Here is a 14,601-nt window from a genome sequence, read left to right as displayed (position 1 = left end):
CCTTGATGATGGGTCTGCACATGCGCCAGAATCTGAGATCCAGTTAGCATCCCCTAAAGTATAGTATGACATGCTCTAAGAGCTGCCCAATGCTAGGATGAGCAGGGATTTTATACTGTGGTAGAACTAGAAGACAGGCAGAGGTAGCACATAACCAGTGCTGTTAATGTTGGGAAATGTAGCCTTCAGAGCTGGAAGCGCAACACGCAAACAAATGGGTATGAGGCAAGGAGAGCTGTAAGAAGGCAAGGAAAAAGATATAGAGGATATAGATGCCAATGGGAGATACTTTCAGTAAAACTGTGTTTTTTTTTTTTTTTTTGTTGTGGACAAGGTGCTTTGAAATAATGCATTAGATCCTTGCCACGTGTCAATGCATTAGGCAGGTACTTTGTATCCCTAATTGCAGCAATGTAGCTTTATACTGGTCTTGCTGTATAAAAGCACAATACAATGTCATTTTGGGGTAAGGATGCCAACACAAATCATGCAGTTGAAGATGTAAACCATGTGCTGCACAATTAAGGCCCCTTTACACACTGAAACTTTCTAACGATCCCACCAGCGATGCCAACCTGTCCGGGATCGCTACAAAGTCTCTGGTGAGTCGCTGGTGAGCTGTCAAACAGGCATACCTGGCCAACGATGCAACAGCGATACGGACCTGCAGAATGACCTAGCTAGTCATTGGGGACGTGTCAAAGCAGCTTTTTGAAAGGGAAGTCGCTAATGAAGTCGTTGTAACGGTGTCAAACACACCGATGCATACTGCACAACGGGAAACAAAGGACCAAAAAATGTTCCTGAGAGATGTGTAGCGATCAGCGACCTCACAGCGGGGGCCAGGTCGCTGATGTTTCACACACTGCAATGTCGCTGGGGAGGTCGCTATAACGTCACAAAACTGGTGACGTTACAGCGATGTCATTAGCGATGTTGCAGTGTGTAAAGGGGCCTTTACTGTACCAAAGTTGCTGGGAAGCAATCTGTGTGTTGCAAAACTCTCATGTTATGTTTTCCTACTAAGGTCTCAAAGGTCAAGTTAAAATAGGTCGTAATCCATAATCTGATTTGAGCCCAAATCCTAACTTTTAATCTAACTTGAGATTGAAAGTTAAACCAGTCAAACTGCTAATCTTCTAGAGTTCATTCTCTGGACTCGCCGATGTTGAGAAGTTTACATAGGGCACATTGTACTGATACCTTGTTATTTGGATGGTAAAAGTGTACCTCCTGTAATGTAGAAAAGCGACTTTTCTCAAGAGTCTGCATAATACTCCTCTTTAGTAATGTCTTCTCCATAATCGCACAGATCGGCCATGGTCCATGCTGTCTTCTGGCTTTCTGTCTCCAACTCTAGTATGTAATGTGACTGTATTGCACTGGATATAGAAATCTAAAAGACTTCATGGAACAAATGCCAGTCTTTGATCCAATTGAATGCAAAAATGCTAATGAAACGGATTCAGGGAAGCAATTATTCTTCTTCTGCATAATTGAAGGTACAGTGTAAAGATGGTTACATAAGGTTGGTTCTCCAGATTAAGAAGGGTCTGGGGATCATATTACCCACTAACATGTAGAAAAACCCAAAGACAAAAATAATATGGACGTATCCCCTGCTGTAACTTTGGCTTTGTTTCTTCTTTGTCCTGTGGCCAGTGTGTCTGAGCTTACAAGCTGCATGTATACCAGCTCATACTCCGGCTCAGTTTTTTCTTTTTATGTGGCCACTAATATGATGGCTCACAGCATATTCTGCAGATTTACCATTCTAAGTTGGAAAAGCCATCTTATATGAGGAAAATAACTTGTAGATTGTAAAGATCTGACCCTAATGTTTAAAAATGAATGTATTGCCTTGAACTGTTGCTATCTTGAAGATTAATTTGAAGGCCCGTGTCATTGTGTCCCTCTGTCTGGGTTGTCGTGAGTCTGAAACCCTAAATAACTTGTTCTATAATCATTTTGCGGTTACATGGCATTCCAGAAAATATAGTTCCCGAACAGGGGACTCTGTTCACTTTCAATTTTTGGAGGTGGTTCTGTAAAATGATCAATATTGAGTTGGTTTTTTTTCTTCTGCCGACATTATGCTTTTTCTGCAATACTTTTTGCATAATGTAACAGTTTTTCTGCTGTTTTTAATTTTTGTTTTCTCAAGGTTATTTATTTGCCAATATGGACCATTTATTAATATTTATAGGGAATCTGTCAGCAGATTTTTGAGGTATTAACCAAAACTAGCACCTTAAGCAGCGCCTGGGATGCACCCCATAAAGGTGCATGTTATCCACGACTCCCCCTGTATACCCCACAAATACCTTTTTATGTTCTTCCGCGCTGTATGTAAATCTTTAGGTCCAGTCCAATGGGTGTTACTGGTTGTGGCTCCTGCCCCTCTTCTCTGCGCTGATCGTCCTTTTCTTGTGATGATTGACGTTAATGACATCTCCAGTGCCATTGACTTTCCTGGGCAAAATCTTGCGTCTATGCAGAGATATTGCTGGCTCGCGCAGATGCACTTTGCTCTGTCCTACTCTAGGCAGAGCCGAATACATAGGTGTGCTTGCCTGAACCGGCGACGTCTCTGCGCAGGTGCAAGATTTTGACCCGGCAACATGGATGGCACAGGAGGCGTCAGTCATCACAAGAGGATGGCGATCAGCACAGAGAGGAGGGACAGGAGCCATAACCAAGGACACCCATCGGACCGAACCGAAAGATTTACATAGAACACGGGAGAATATAAAAAGGTAATCATGGGTTGTTCCGGGGGAGTCGGGGATAACATGCACCTTTTATGGGGTGCAGCACAGGCGCTGGTTAAGGTGCTACTTTTGGTTTATACCTAAAAAATCTTCTGACATCTTCCCCTTAAGGTAAGGCTCTATTCACATCTACTTCATGATTTCCGTTAATAACAAGGAGTTGGACACTCTGCCAGATCCGTCACCCAGCAGATAACACCATCTCCCAATTGGCTTCTAATGGGAACAGTTATCTTCTATTGTGGCCTCCATTGCTTTGCCAGAAACAAGAAGGGCCATTCCCATCAAATTTGTCAGAATCTGTGCAGTTTGTACAGTCATCTAAAGATAAACACCGTATTACTAGAATAGAGGTTAGCTACTGGAAGGGAAAATGTAAATGGTAGGAAGGTTTTTGCATTAGCACACAACTGCCCTCCTTACATACAGTATATGACATATAACATTGTATGTATTTTTGCCTCTAGACAGCACACTGTTGCTTTTGTGCCTTCTTCTGGAGTTCTCTATGCATTTGGATGTGGAGAACATGGACAGCTTGGTACTGGGTACACAAGTAATGTGATCTGTCCTACAGCTGTGAAAGGAAGGTGGTCCACTCACAATGTACAGAACCCATCTTCAGTCGGTTAGTATAAATTGTAAACTATTTTCTTATGTATTTAATTCAGGCTAATGTGTATGTCTACACATTAGAGATGTACAGTATATACATATATTAACTAATTAGCCATAATATTAAAACCTCTGGCCTAATATGGGGTAGATCCTCCTTATACTGCCAAAACCGCCACGATCAGTCGAGGCATAGACTTTCATGATCTCTAGGCGTGTCCTGCGGAATCTGGCACCAAGACAGTTTGTCCTTTAGGTTAAAGTCCAGTCAGTAAGGTCACTTTCTTAAGGGAATACCAGTGCCATGACTGGGTGAACTCTGCCAATATTCAGGTGGGTTTTACTTGTCAAAGTAAGGCTATGTGCCCACGTGGACAGTGTCCTGCGGATATATCCGCAAGACATTCCGCAGGTGCTCCCAGGAAACAGCACCACAACTTTTGTCTGTTTCCATGCTGCGGAATGTCCTGCGGATATGGTGCGGGCATTCTGCATTGAGGATACAGTACCATGGCTTCGGCACTGCATCTTCAATGCAGAACAAGTGCTGCAGTGATCGGGGGAGTTCATACTTACCTCCATCATGCAGCACCTCGCTTTCTGGCAGCCGGGTCACACTCTCAGCGTCTGCAGGAGAAGGTGGGCGGGCCTGACTTACTCCGGCTGTCACATGACCGGAGCCCGTGCTGGCTCCACCCACCTCTTCCTTCCTGTACCTGGATTCACCGCGCTCCTGTACACCGGATGGAGAAAGTGACTCCGGTGAGGCAGGTAAGTATATGGGACCCTGCGGAGAAATCCGCAACAATAATTGACATGCTGCAGATTTTTCCGCACGAAAATCCGCACGATTTCCGCTGCGGAAAAATTTGCAGCGTGGGCACAGCATTTCCCAAATGCCATAGAAATGGCTGGGGAGTAGCTGTGCTACAGATTTCTGGAAAATCCGTGGCTTTTCCGCGAGAAATCCGCGGCAAAATCCGCGCATTTTCCGCAGCGTGGGCACATAGCCTAACTGTCACGTGAGTGCCAGGATGCCAGCAGAACATTGTCCAGTGCATCTCGCTACCTCCTCCAGCTTGTGTACTCTTCTTATTCCATCTTGGTGACATCTGGGCACCAGGCCATCTTTCTTTGACTGGTTCAAGGTCCTTTTCTGGTGTTAACATGCCCATTGTTTAGGCATTGGACAGGGGTCCTTGTCAAAGTTATTCAGATCCTTTCCCTTTATTATTTCTTATTTATCACTGAGAACTGATTGCTCACCTTCTGCCTGATCACTCCACCCCCCACCACCACTTTGACATGAAACCTTTGCACCCCTAAAAAAAAAAATCAATGTTCTTCCCAATCAGTGGTTTTAAATATGGCTGATCTGTGTATGCTTGTGTATACTGGTATGTGTGTCCTTGCACCTCCTGACCAGGGATAGTTTCCCCCGGCTGCTCAGCTTGTTTGTCCCTCTTATATTACAAGTAACTTAATGCTTTGTGATAGAAGTCTATTCTGTGTCCATTGTATTAACCCCACAGTAACCTGGAGTTTGTCTTCCCTGAACAGATCCAACTTCGTGCAGCATCATCAAACACATTTTCTCTGGATGGAATAAAACATTTGTGACTTGTTCAAAGCAAGAGGTGAGATTTAAGGTGCAGTAGTTCAGTGCATGCTGCTGTGTACTTCTAGTTTGAAACAGATGTAGCAAAGGTTACCTTGACTCTGATAATATATCACTGATATCATGGCACAAAAAGGTGTAATTTGACACTGAAAATTTAACCGTCGCTTTGATTTTTATTTCATAAATCAATAGTACTCGAGAATAAAAGCAACTTTTGTAATATTTCTTATCAGAAAACAATTGCTACTTTCTCTGCCAAACTTGATCAGTCATTATCAAAATTCTCAGTTCTGAGGTAAAATCTGTATTCAGTGAGGACTTTCCCATTACTGACATAGGAGATGGCGGTTGTTACTGATGAGATTCTATGACGACGGGTGGAGCGAGAGGCAGAGGGTGGAGCGAGAGGCAGAGGGTGGAGCGAGAGGCAGAGGGTGGAGCGAGAGGCAGAGGGTGGAGCGAGAGGCAGAGGGTGGAGCGAGAGGCAGAGGGTGGAGCGAGAGGCAGAGGGTGGAGCGAGAGGCAGAGGGTGGAGCGAGAGGCAGAGGGTGGAGCGAGAGGCAGAGGGTGGAGCGAGAGGCAGAGGGTGGAGCGAGAGGCAGAGGGTGGAGCGAGAGGCAGAGGGTGGAGCGAGAGGCAGAGGGTGGAGCGAGAGGCAGAGGGTGGAGCGAGAGGCAGAGGGTGGAGCGAGAGGCAGAGGGTGGAGCGAGAGGCAGAGGGTGGAGCGAGAGGCAGAGGGTGGAGCGAGAGGCAGAGGGTGGAGCGAGAGGCAGAGGGTGGAGCGAGAGGCAGAGGGTGGAGCGAGAGGCAGAGGGTGGAGCGAGAGGCAGAGCTCCGCCCCCTCCTCCTGTTTTCTTAGAATCCCATTAGTAACAGCTGACATCTCTTCTCAGTAATGGGAAAGTCTTCACTGAATACAGATTTTACCTCAGAATTGAGAATTTTTATAATGACCGATCAGTTCTAGAGAGTAATAAGCAGATTTGTCTGATAAGATATATTACAAGGTTCTTTTTATGTGTACGATTGATTTATGAAATAAAAATCAAAACAATGGTTATGCTTTACCATTGAACAAGCCCTTACCTGATTGCAAGATAAGATATTGTAAAGACCCCGTCACACACAGAGATAAATCTTTGGCAGATCTGTGGCTCCAGTGAAATCATGGACAGATTGTTCCATTTGTACACAGCCACAAACCTGGCACTGATTGTCCACAATTTCACTGCAACCACAGATCTGCCGCAGATTTATCTGTGTGTGTGACAGGGCCTAAATCCTTTTAAGTGGGACAATTTATCAAAATGGCATATTTTGAGTTATAATAATATTTGCTACATCTGTCCAGTGGTGGCTACATGTCTGCAATCTGTGGTGTCTAAGAGGGTCAGTATTTGATTGTGAAACATTGGGTCTATCGGAGTACTTGAACGCTCATCCATACAAAGTCAATGCATTATCATCAAAGGAGATGTTCGGACCAGGGCTAATCGTCAGCCATTGTATCTTACGGTATTGCTATTAAGATGCACAATGTTGGAATTCGGCTCTGCTTGCCTTGCCAGTTCGATTAGTCTTTACTGGATCGCAGATATGCAAGTTGCATTCTTGTGGTCATGTGCCGATGAGCTAATATTCCTGCTTCTCTGAATGCTAAAGTTAAAGGGAAACTGTCACCATATTTGTCTCCTATAAGCTGCGGCCAGCACCAGTAAGCCCTTGTATATAGCATTCTAGAATAATGTATATTAGAGCTCAGGCTGCATCGTATAACATAATAAAAACCTTTGATTATACACATCTGCGAGTTGGTCCGGTCCAATGGGCGTTGCTGACCTCGGTCCGGCACTTCCTATCTTCTTGGAATTGTCGTCCTCCTTCTTGCTTTGTGTGGATGACGCATCCTACCTCATCCACACAGTGTCCTCCATTGCGCTCCTGCGCACGCGCAATTTTCTGTGCTGCTGAAGACAGATCAAATTATTATAGTGCAAATGCTTTGTCATACTGTGATCTTTTCCAACACCTGCACATTACAGTACTTTGCTCTGCCCACAACAGGGCAACGAGAAATGCGCATGAGCACAGTGGGAAGACTCTGTGTGGATGACTTAGAACGAGTCATCCACACGGAGCTGAGGAGGATGGTGATCGCAAGAAGATAGGAGGCGCCGGACCAAGACCAGCAACGCCCATCAGACCAGACCGACCCGCAGGTGAGTATAATAAAAGGTGTTTTTTTTAAGTTATACAGATTTGGCTTGGGGACTTATATTCAGTTTTCTAGAATACTGTATATATGGGCTTACAGTATTACTAGTCTGAATATGACCACAATATGCACAACATACTGTATATGAGCATCCACGCGATCACCAATCAAACTGGCAAGCAAAGCTGAAACCAAACTATATAATATATTCCTTTCTCGCCTTTTCATTGGGGGACACAGACAGTGGGTTATATGGTGTCTCCAGGGGAGGCTTGACACTAGGTTTGAAAAAAAGTGTTAGCTCCTCCTCCCACAGCATATAACCCCAGCTAGGCAGGAAACTAGCTGTTTTTTCCTAGTGTCAGCAGGGAGGCTGACATGTCTGGACTGAGCTCCACCAGAGGTGCCTCAGCCCAGCTTATTTTTACTTTTTATTTTGTTTTTCTTTTCTTATTCATTCTATTTTTGATAGGGGCAATACCAGGGTGCCCTGCCACCCCCGTTTCCCCCCGTGTACGGGCAGAGGAAACCTGGCGTGCACAAGCCGTCACTCTTCCCTCGCGCCCAAGTGGTCGGGTCTGCGTACCCCTCCAGGCTCCCTGGAAGCACCTCACAAATGTAGCTCCAGAGGGCTAGCAGAGCCGAGAACCTGCTTCAGTCTTGAGCCGAAGATGCGTCCCCGAGATCCCTGCATCCCAGGACCGGCACGTCTTCAGACGGAGCCAGGAGCAGGTAGGGAGACGACGAGTCTGTCCCCTGCATCCAACCGCCGCCTGGAAAGGCGCCGGTGGGGCGATGCAGGCCGTGATCCCGGGGAAGCATCATTAATTTTAGCTCCCGGCGTCGGCCTACATACTAGCAACGCCCCCTCCACTGCTCTAGAAGCCTCTCCCTCTAGTGGGCCATCTCTCCCCTCCATGCTGCCAGAGAACACTGGACGCCATTACATGTGAGGAGCAGACACGGGTGAGATCGCCTCCTTGGCTCTGCGATTCTGCAGCACTATATACCGCTCTGCTCAGTGGTATATCGCTGTCTTTCTAGCGGTGTGTGTCTGCTGGCTGGCGGTGTATATCAGCTTTTAGCAGTATATATGAACTGTGCCTGTAGGTATATACCGACTGTTTGACAGGGTGTGCTACTTTACTCCGTATATACCGGCTCTGCATAGCAGTCATTTATAATACTGCTAGCAGCTCCTCACCCACAACAGTCCCTTTATAATACTGCTAGAGGCTCACTGTACTTATTGTGGAACTGTTGCTGACATGCGTAACCGCAAGGGTGATAAAGCTTCCCAGGCATCCTCTATGGACCTGTACTATACTTGTACCACCTGTGGACGCTCGTTTTTGTAATGGCCGAAGCTATCCACTATGCCGGGGCTGCGATGCCCCTACTACAGTGTCACAACAGCCTCCGCTGCCGGACCAGGAGGTCGTGCAGTCCGTGGATTTGGCTGCGGCCACTATCCAGGCAGTACCCCAGTCTGATGACGTTATTCCTGCCTGGGCTCTTCTAATGTCTAAGAGGTTAGATGACCTGGCCGCTCAGATATCCCAGCCTTCCACAGGCTCTCACAGCCTCCCCCCGGCTCAGCTCCCCCAGGGGAGCCCGCCTTCGTCTGGTGTCTCGTTCCCAGTACGTAAAAACGCTGTCTCCAAAAGGCGCCATTGCGACCGTTACGTCTCGTCCGACTCGGACGATGATCAGTCTGACTCAGGCTCCGTGACCTTTAGTAGTCACGATTCCCAAGACTCTGACTCTGATTCAATGTCCGTTCTGAGTTTAGACATATGGAAGACACATTAATTTCGGCTGTCAATCACTGTCGATTTCTGATCAGCCTTCGGACCCGACTTCTCAGTCGGCAATCAAGCGGGCCAAGAAGCCTCCTAAGGCCTTTGCCCAGGATCCGATTTTTCATCAAATCATATCTAAAACGGTGGGATCACCCTGATAGGAGGTTTAATAAAAAATCCTCCTTCATTCGCTTATCCATTTCCATCGGAACTGGTTAAGCTCTGGTCAGTACCCCCCGTTGTGGATCTGCTAGTATCCAGGCTGGCTAAACACACTGTTATGTCTGTCTCAGACACCACGTCTCTCAAGGACTCGTCTGACCGCGCAATTGATTCTGCGGTCAAATCTATTTTCCAGGCTTCCAGCTCCTCTCTGCGCCCCCTGTTTGCCTTGACATGGGTGGCGAGAGCTATGAGTGTGTGGAGTAGGAACTTGCGCAAGTTGCTTCGCTCTTGCAATATTCCTTCAGAGGCTCTTGAGATCCTTGATTTGTTCTCTCTAGCCTCTAATTACTTGCTTCACGGCTCCTTAGATGCAGCTAGTTTGTCAGCCCTAACGGCAGCCAACGCTGTTTTTTGCCCGCAGAGTCCTGTGGCTAAAGATATGGAACGCAGACAGTGCCTCGAAGTCCCTGTCCACACTCCCCTTCCAGGATCTTCGTCTGTTTGGAGAATCCCTGGACAAGCTTATATCTGAGACGACGGGTGGTAAAAGTACCATTCTACCACAAAAGCGTCCTGTATCCAAAAATGTTAGTCGTCTTGGCGCAGGCAGTCCTTTCGGCCCGCCCCCCAAAAACCATCACAGGGGTCGTCGCAACGCTCAGATCGGGGATCCGGTCCCTCAAGGGACTCTTCCTGGCATTCCCACTCCAGGCAATCTAAACCCAAGGGACCCGTCCCCGCGAAGGCCCCTTCAGCATGATGCCAGGTACCCCTCAGAGCCGACTCCTGTTGGAGGGCGGCTTCTGCTTTTTCGGGATATCTGGCTAGACCATACTCACGATGCTTGGGTTCGAGAAATCGTCACCTCAGGTTACAAGATCGATTTCCATTCCCTACCGGCCAACAGGTTTCTGCGTTCTCGGCTTCCAAAGTCCACAACGCAAAGCCAGGCCTTATTTCAGGCCATAGCCTCTTTACAGAAAGCAAACGTTATCATTTCAGTGCCCCTGGAACAGCGCGGCAAAGGTTTCTATTCAAACCTCTTTGTCGTCCCCAAAAAAGATGGCTCTGTCCGTCCTATCCTGGAATTCAAAAGGCTAAACAGGTTCGTATGGATTCGGACCTTCCGAATGAAATCATTGCGAGCCGTACTAGCTGCTATGGAACCGGGAGAGTTCCTAGCTTCCATAGACATTCAAGATGCTTATTTACACATTCCCCTATGTGTATCGCATCAACGGTTCCTTCGTTTTGCCGTAGGACACCGTCATTTCCAATTCAGGGCCCTTCCCTTTGGACTGGCTACTGCGCCTCGGGTCTTCACAAAGGTCATGGCGGCCGTCATGTCCATTTTGCACCCCAGAGGCGTTCTGGTCGTTCCCTATTTGGACGACCTACTTGTCAAGGGGAGCTCTCCTCAAGTTTTCTCAGAAAGCGTGCAAATTTGCCCAGACACGCTCTCAAGGCTAGGGTGGCTTCTCAACTCAACAAGTCATCCCTCATTCCTAATCAGCGCATCACCTTTTTAGATATGCTGATAGACACGGTTCAGGCCCGGGGTTTTTCTTACAGAAGACAAGAGGTCTTCCCTGATCCGGGCCGCCCAATCCCTCCCCCCCCCCCCCCGCCGTTACCCATCTCTCCGGAGTGGGATGAGAGTGTTAGGCAAGATTGTAGCAGTTATGGAAGCCATGTCGTTTGCCCAATTCCATTTGCGCCCTCTGCAATTGGATCTTCTGTCCTCTTGGGACAAGAATCCAGCCTCTCTAGACTGGTCAGTCCGCTTATCTCGGACTGCCCTCAGCTCCCTCGTCTGGTGGACTCAGGTCTCATCCCTATCTCAGGGGAAGTCCTTCCGCCCTGTCCACTGACACGTAGTCATGACAGATGCCAGCCTGTTAGGCTGGGGGGCGGTGTTTCTCCACCACACTGCTCACGGACGCTGGTCTCACCCCGAGCGATCCCTTCATATCAACGTTCTGGAGATCAGGGCCATTTTTCTGGCCCTTCAGACCTTTCAACCCTTGCTTCTGGGCCTCCCGGTTCGGATCCAGTCAGACAATGCCACAGCTGTGGCTTACGTCAACCGTCAGGGAGGAACTCGCAGCAGGGCAGCGATGAAAGAAGTCTCCAGGATTCTTCATTGGGCAGAGATGCACATTCCCATTATTTCAGCTGTCCATATTCCGGGGATAGACAACTGGGCCGCAGACTTTCTCAGCAGGCAAGGTGTAGCGGCAGGGGAATGGTCCCTCCACGATGAGGTGTTCCAACAGATCACTCTTCGTTGGGGGGCTCCCAGATGTGGATCTCATGGCGTCTCGGCTAAACGCCAAAGTACATCCCTTCATATCCCGGTCGAGAGATCCGCTAGCGTTCGGCTCAGACGCTCTAGTCCTCCCGTGGTCGCAGTTTCGCCTGCCATACGTTTTCCTTCCGTTCCCTCTCATTCCGAGAGTAATCAAGAAAATCAAAGCAGAGGGAATCCCGGTGATCCTCGTGGCCCCGGACTGGCCCAGAAGAGCCTGGTTTCCAGAGCTCCTCCACCTTCTCGGCGACACTCCCTGGCGTCTTCCCGACCACCCAGATCTTCTGTCGCAAGGTCCAATATTCCACCAGAATACAGCACAGCTGCATTTGACGGCGTGGCACTTGAATCCTTGATTCTAGCCAAGTCTCATCTTTCTTCCAGGGTAGTTCAGTCCTGGTGTGACCGTCAAAATTAGTCGCCCCTGACCTTTTCAATCCCTAATGTTCTTGCCTTTTTGCAAGACGGTATGGACTCGGGTCTTGCTCTCAATACCCTTTAAAGGACAAGTTTCTGCCTTGTCAATTTTTTTCCAGAAGCAGCTGGCTTCTCGCCCTCAGGTCCGTCCCTTTCTTCAAGGGGTGGCGCATTTGGTCCCCCCTTATCGTCACCCCTTAGATCCCTGGGATCTGAATTTGGTTCTCGGAGCACTTCAGCTTCCTCCTTTCAAACCCTTGAGAGAAATCTCTCTTCAACAGCTGTCTTGGAAAGTTGCCTTTTTAGTCTCTATTACCTCTATCAGGCGAGTGTCCGAACTGGCAGCTCTGTCCTGTCACTCACCTTACCTGATATTCCATCATGAAAAGGTGGTCCTTCGGCCTTCCCCCGCCTTCCTTCCGAAGATCGTATCCTCTTTCCACCTGAACAAGGACATTGTGTTGCAGTCATTCTGCCCGGCCCCGGTCCACTCCTTTTGAGAAAGCCCTTCACACTCTCGATCTTGTCAGGGCTCTGCGGATCTACATCTCCAGAACAGTGTCGTTGCGCAAGTCTGATGCCCTTTTCGTCCTCTCAGGAGGACACAAAAAGGGCGACCGGGCTTCCAAATCCACGATTCCTCGATGGATCAGGACTGCCATGTGTGAATCTTACAAAACACGATGTGTTGTTCCTCCTCACTGTGCAGGCCCACTCTACACAAGCAGTGGGTGCCTCCTGGGCTATCCGCCATCAGTCTTCGGCGGCCCAACTTTGCAAGGCCGCTACCTGCTCCAGTGTGCACACGTTTACAAAATTCTACAGAGTGCATACACATGCATCCGCGGATGCTGCTCTTGGAAGACAAGTCCTTCAGGCGGCAGTGGCCCATTTATAAGTGGCCACTGCTCGGTTTTTTGACAGTGTTTATGTGTTCCCTGCAGTTGCAGTTGTTAGTCAGCTCTTAGGGCGGCTTTGCACGTTGCGAGATTGCACGTGCGATGTCGATGGGGTCAAATCGAAAGTGACGCACATACGGCGTCGCAGTCGATATCGCAACGTGCAAATCCTTTTTGATACGATGAACGAGCGAAAAGCGTCGTTATCGTATCATCGCTGCAGCCTCCGACATTTCCATAATGCCGGTGCAGCGACAGGTGCGATGTTGTTCCTCGCTCCTGCGGCAGCACACATCGCTGTGTGTAAAGCTGCAGGAGCGAGGAACTTCACCTTACCTGCCGCCGGCTGCAATGAGAAGGACGGAGGTGGGCGGGATGTTTACATCCTGCTCATCTCCGCCCCTCCACTTCAATTGGCCGCCTGCCGTGTGACGTCGCTGTGACGCCGCACGACCCGCCCCCTTAGGAAGGAGGCGGGTCGCCGGCCAGAGGGACGTCGCACGGCAGGTAAGTGTGTGTGAAGCTGCCGTAGCGATAATAATCGCTACGGCAGCTTTCACTAGATATTGCACGTGCGACGGGGGCGGGACTATCGCTGCAGCATCGGTAACACATTGTTACCGATGTTGCAGCGTGCAAAGCCCGCCTTAGGCTGATGTTCTACACTGGTAATAGTTCAGTTCCCACCCAGGGACTGCTTTGGGACGTCCCACGGTCTGTGTCCCCCAATGAAAAGGCGAGAAAGGAAAGGACATTTTTGTGTACTCACCGTAAAATGTCTTTCTTGGAGCCTTTCATTGGGGGGACATGGCTCCCGCCCTTGTGGTTTTGGTTGTCCTTCTCCTACTGCTTTTACACCAAACTGAGCTAGTTTCCTGCCTAGCTGGGGTTATATGCTGTGGGAGGAGGAGCTAACACTTTTTTCAAACCTAGTGTCAAGCCTCCCCTGGAGACACCATATAACCCACTGTCTGTGTCCACCAATGAAAGGCTCCAAGAAAGACATTTTACGGTGAGTACACAAAAATGTCCACATATATATATATATATATATATATATATATATATATATCTATTATGTGTATGTATATATGTGTATATACCGTATTTTTCGCTTTATAAGACGCACCTGATTATAAGACGCACCCCCAAATTTGGTGAAGGAATAGAGAATTTTTTAATAAATGGGGTCCGTCCTATAATGCCAGTGTCCGTCTAACAAATAATATAGGGTATATGTCCCTCATAGCCCCCTCATCCCAAAATTAGCCCCCTTAATCTGGATATGGCCACCTTATATTGAACACGTCCCCCAGTGATGCCACATTTCCCCTATGGCTGGCACACATCCTCTATGGCTGGCACACAGGGCCACTGTGGCAGGCAGACAGGGCCACTGTGGCAGGCAGGCAGGGCCACTGTGGCAGGCAGGCAGGGCCACTGTGGCAGGCAGGCAGGGCCACTGTGGCAGGCAGGCAGGGCCACTGTGGCAGGCAGGCAGGGCCACTGTGGCAGGCAGGCAGGCCCACTGTGGCAGGCAGGCAGGCAGGCCCACTGTGGCAGGCAGGCAGGCAGGCCCACTGTGGCAGGCAGGCAGGCAGGCCCACTGTGGCAGGCAGGCAGGCCCACTGTGGCAGGCAGGCAGGCCCACTGTGGCAGGCAGGCAGGCAGGCCCACTGTGGCAGGCAGGCAGGCCCACTGTGGCAGGCAGGCAGGCAGGGCCACTGTGGCAGGCAGGCAGGGCCACTGTGGCAGGCAGGCAGGCAGGGCCACTGTGGCAGGCAGGCA

The 14,601-nt window shown here is 49.0% G+C and overlaps 1 protein-coding gene across 2 annotated transcripts in view; it reads left to right on the top strand.

Annotated features, from left to right (window-relative positions):
- HERC3 (HECT and RLD domain containing E3 ubiquitin protein ligase 3) overlaps positions 1-14,601 on the top strand; it is a 119,466-nt gene that overhangs the window by 48,240 nt on the left and 56,625 nt on the right. For both annotated transcript variants that reach the window (XM_075351175.1, XM_075351182.1), the window contains exons 8-9: positions 3,239-3,399; positions 4,947-5,023. In XM_075351175.1, the coding sequence (XP_075207290.1) occupies positions 3,239-3,399; positions 4,947-5,023 (238 nt within the window). The remainder of the gene's footprint in view (positions 1-3,238; positions 3,400-4,946; positions 5,024-14,601) is intronic.

This window comes from Anomaloglossus baeobatrachus, chromosome 1, assembly GCF_048569485.1.
Source record: "Anomaloglossus baeobatrachus isolate aAnoBae1 chromosome 1, aAnoBae1.hap1, whole genome shotgun sequence".
Taxonomy (NCBI): Eukaryota; Metazoa; Chordata; class Amphibia; order Anura; family Aromobatidae; genus Anomaloglossus; species Anomaloglossus baeobatrachus.
The sequence above is the reverse complement of the archived record's forward strand: the minus strand, read 5'-3'. Positions and strand labels throughout refer to the sequence as shown.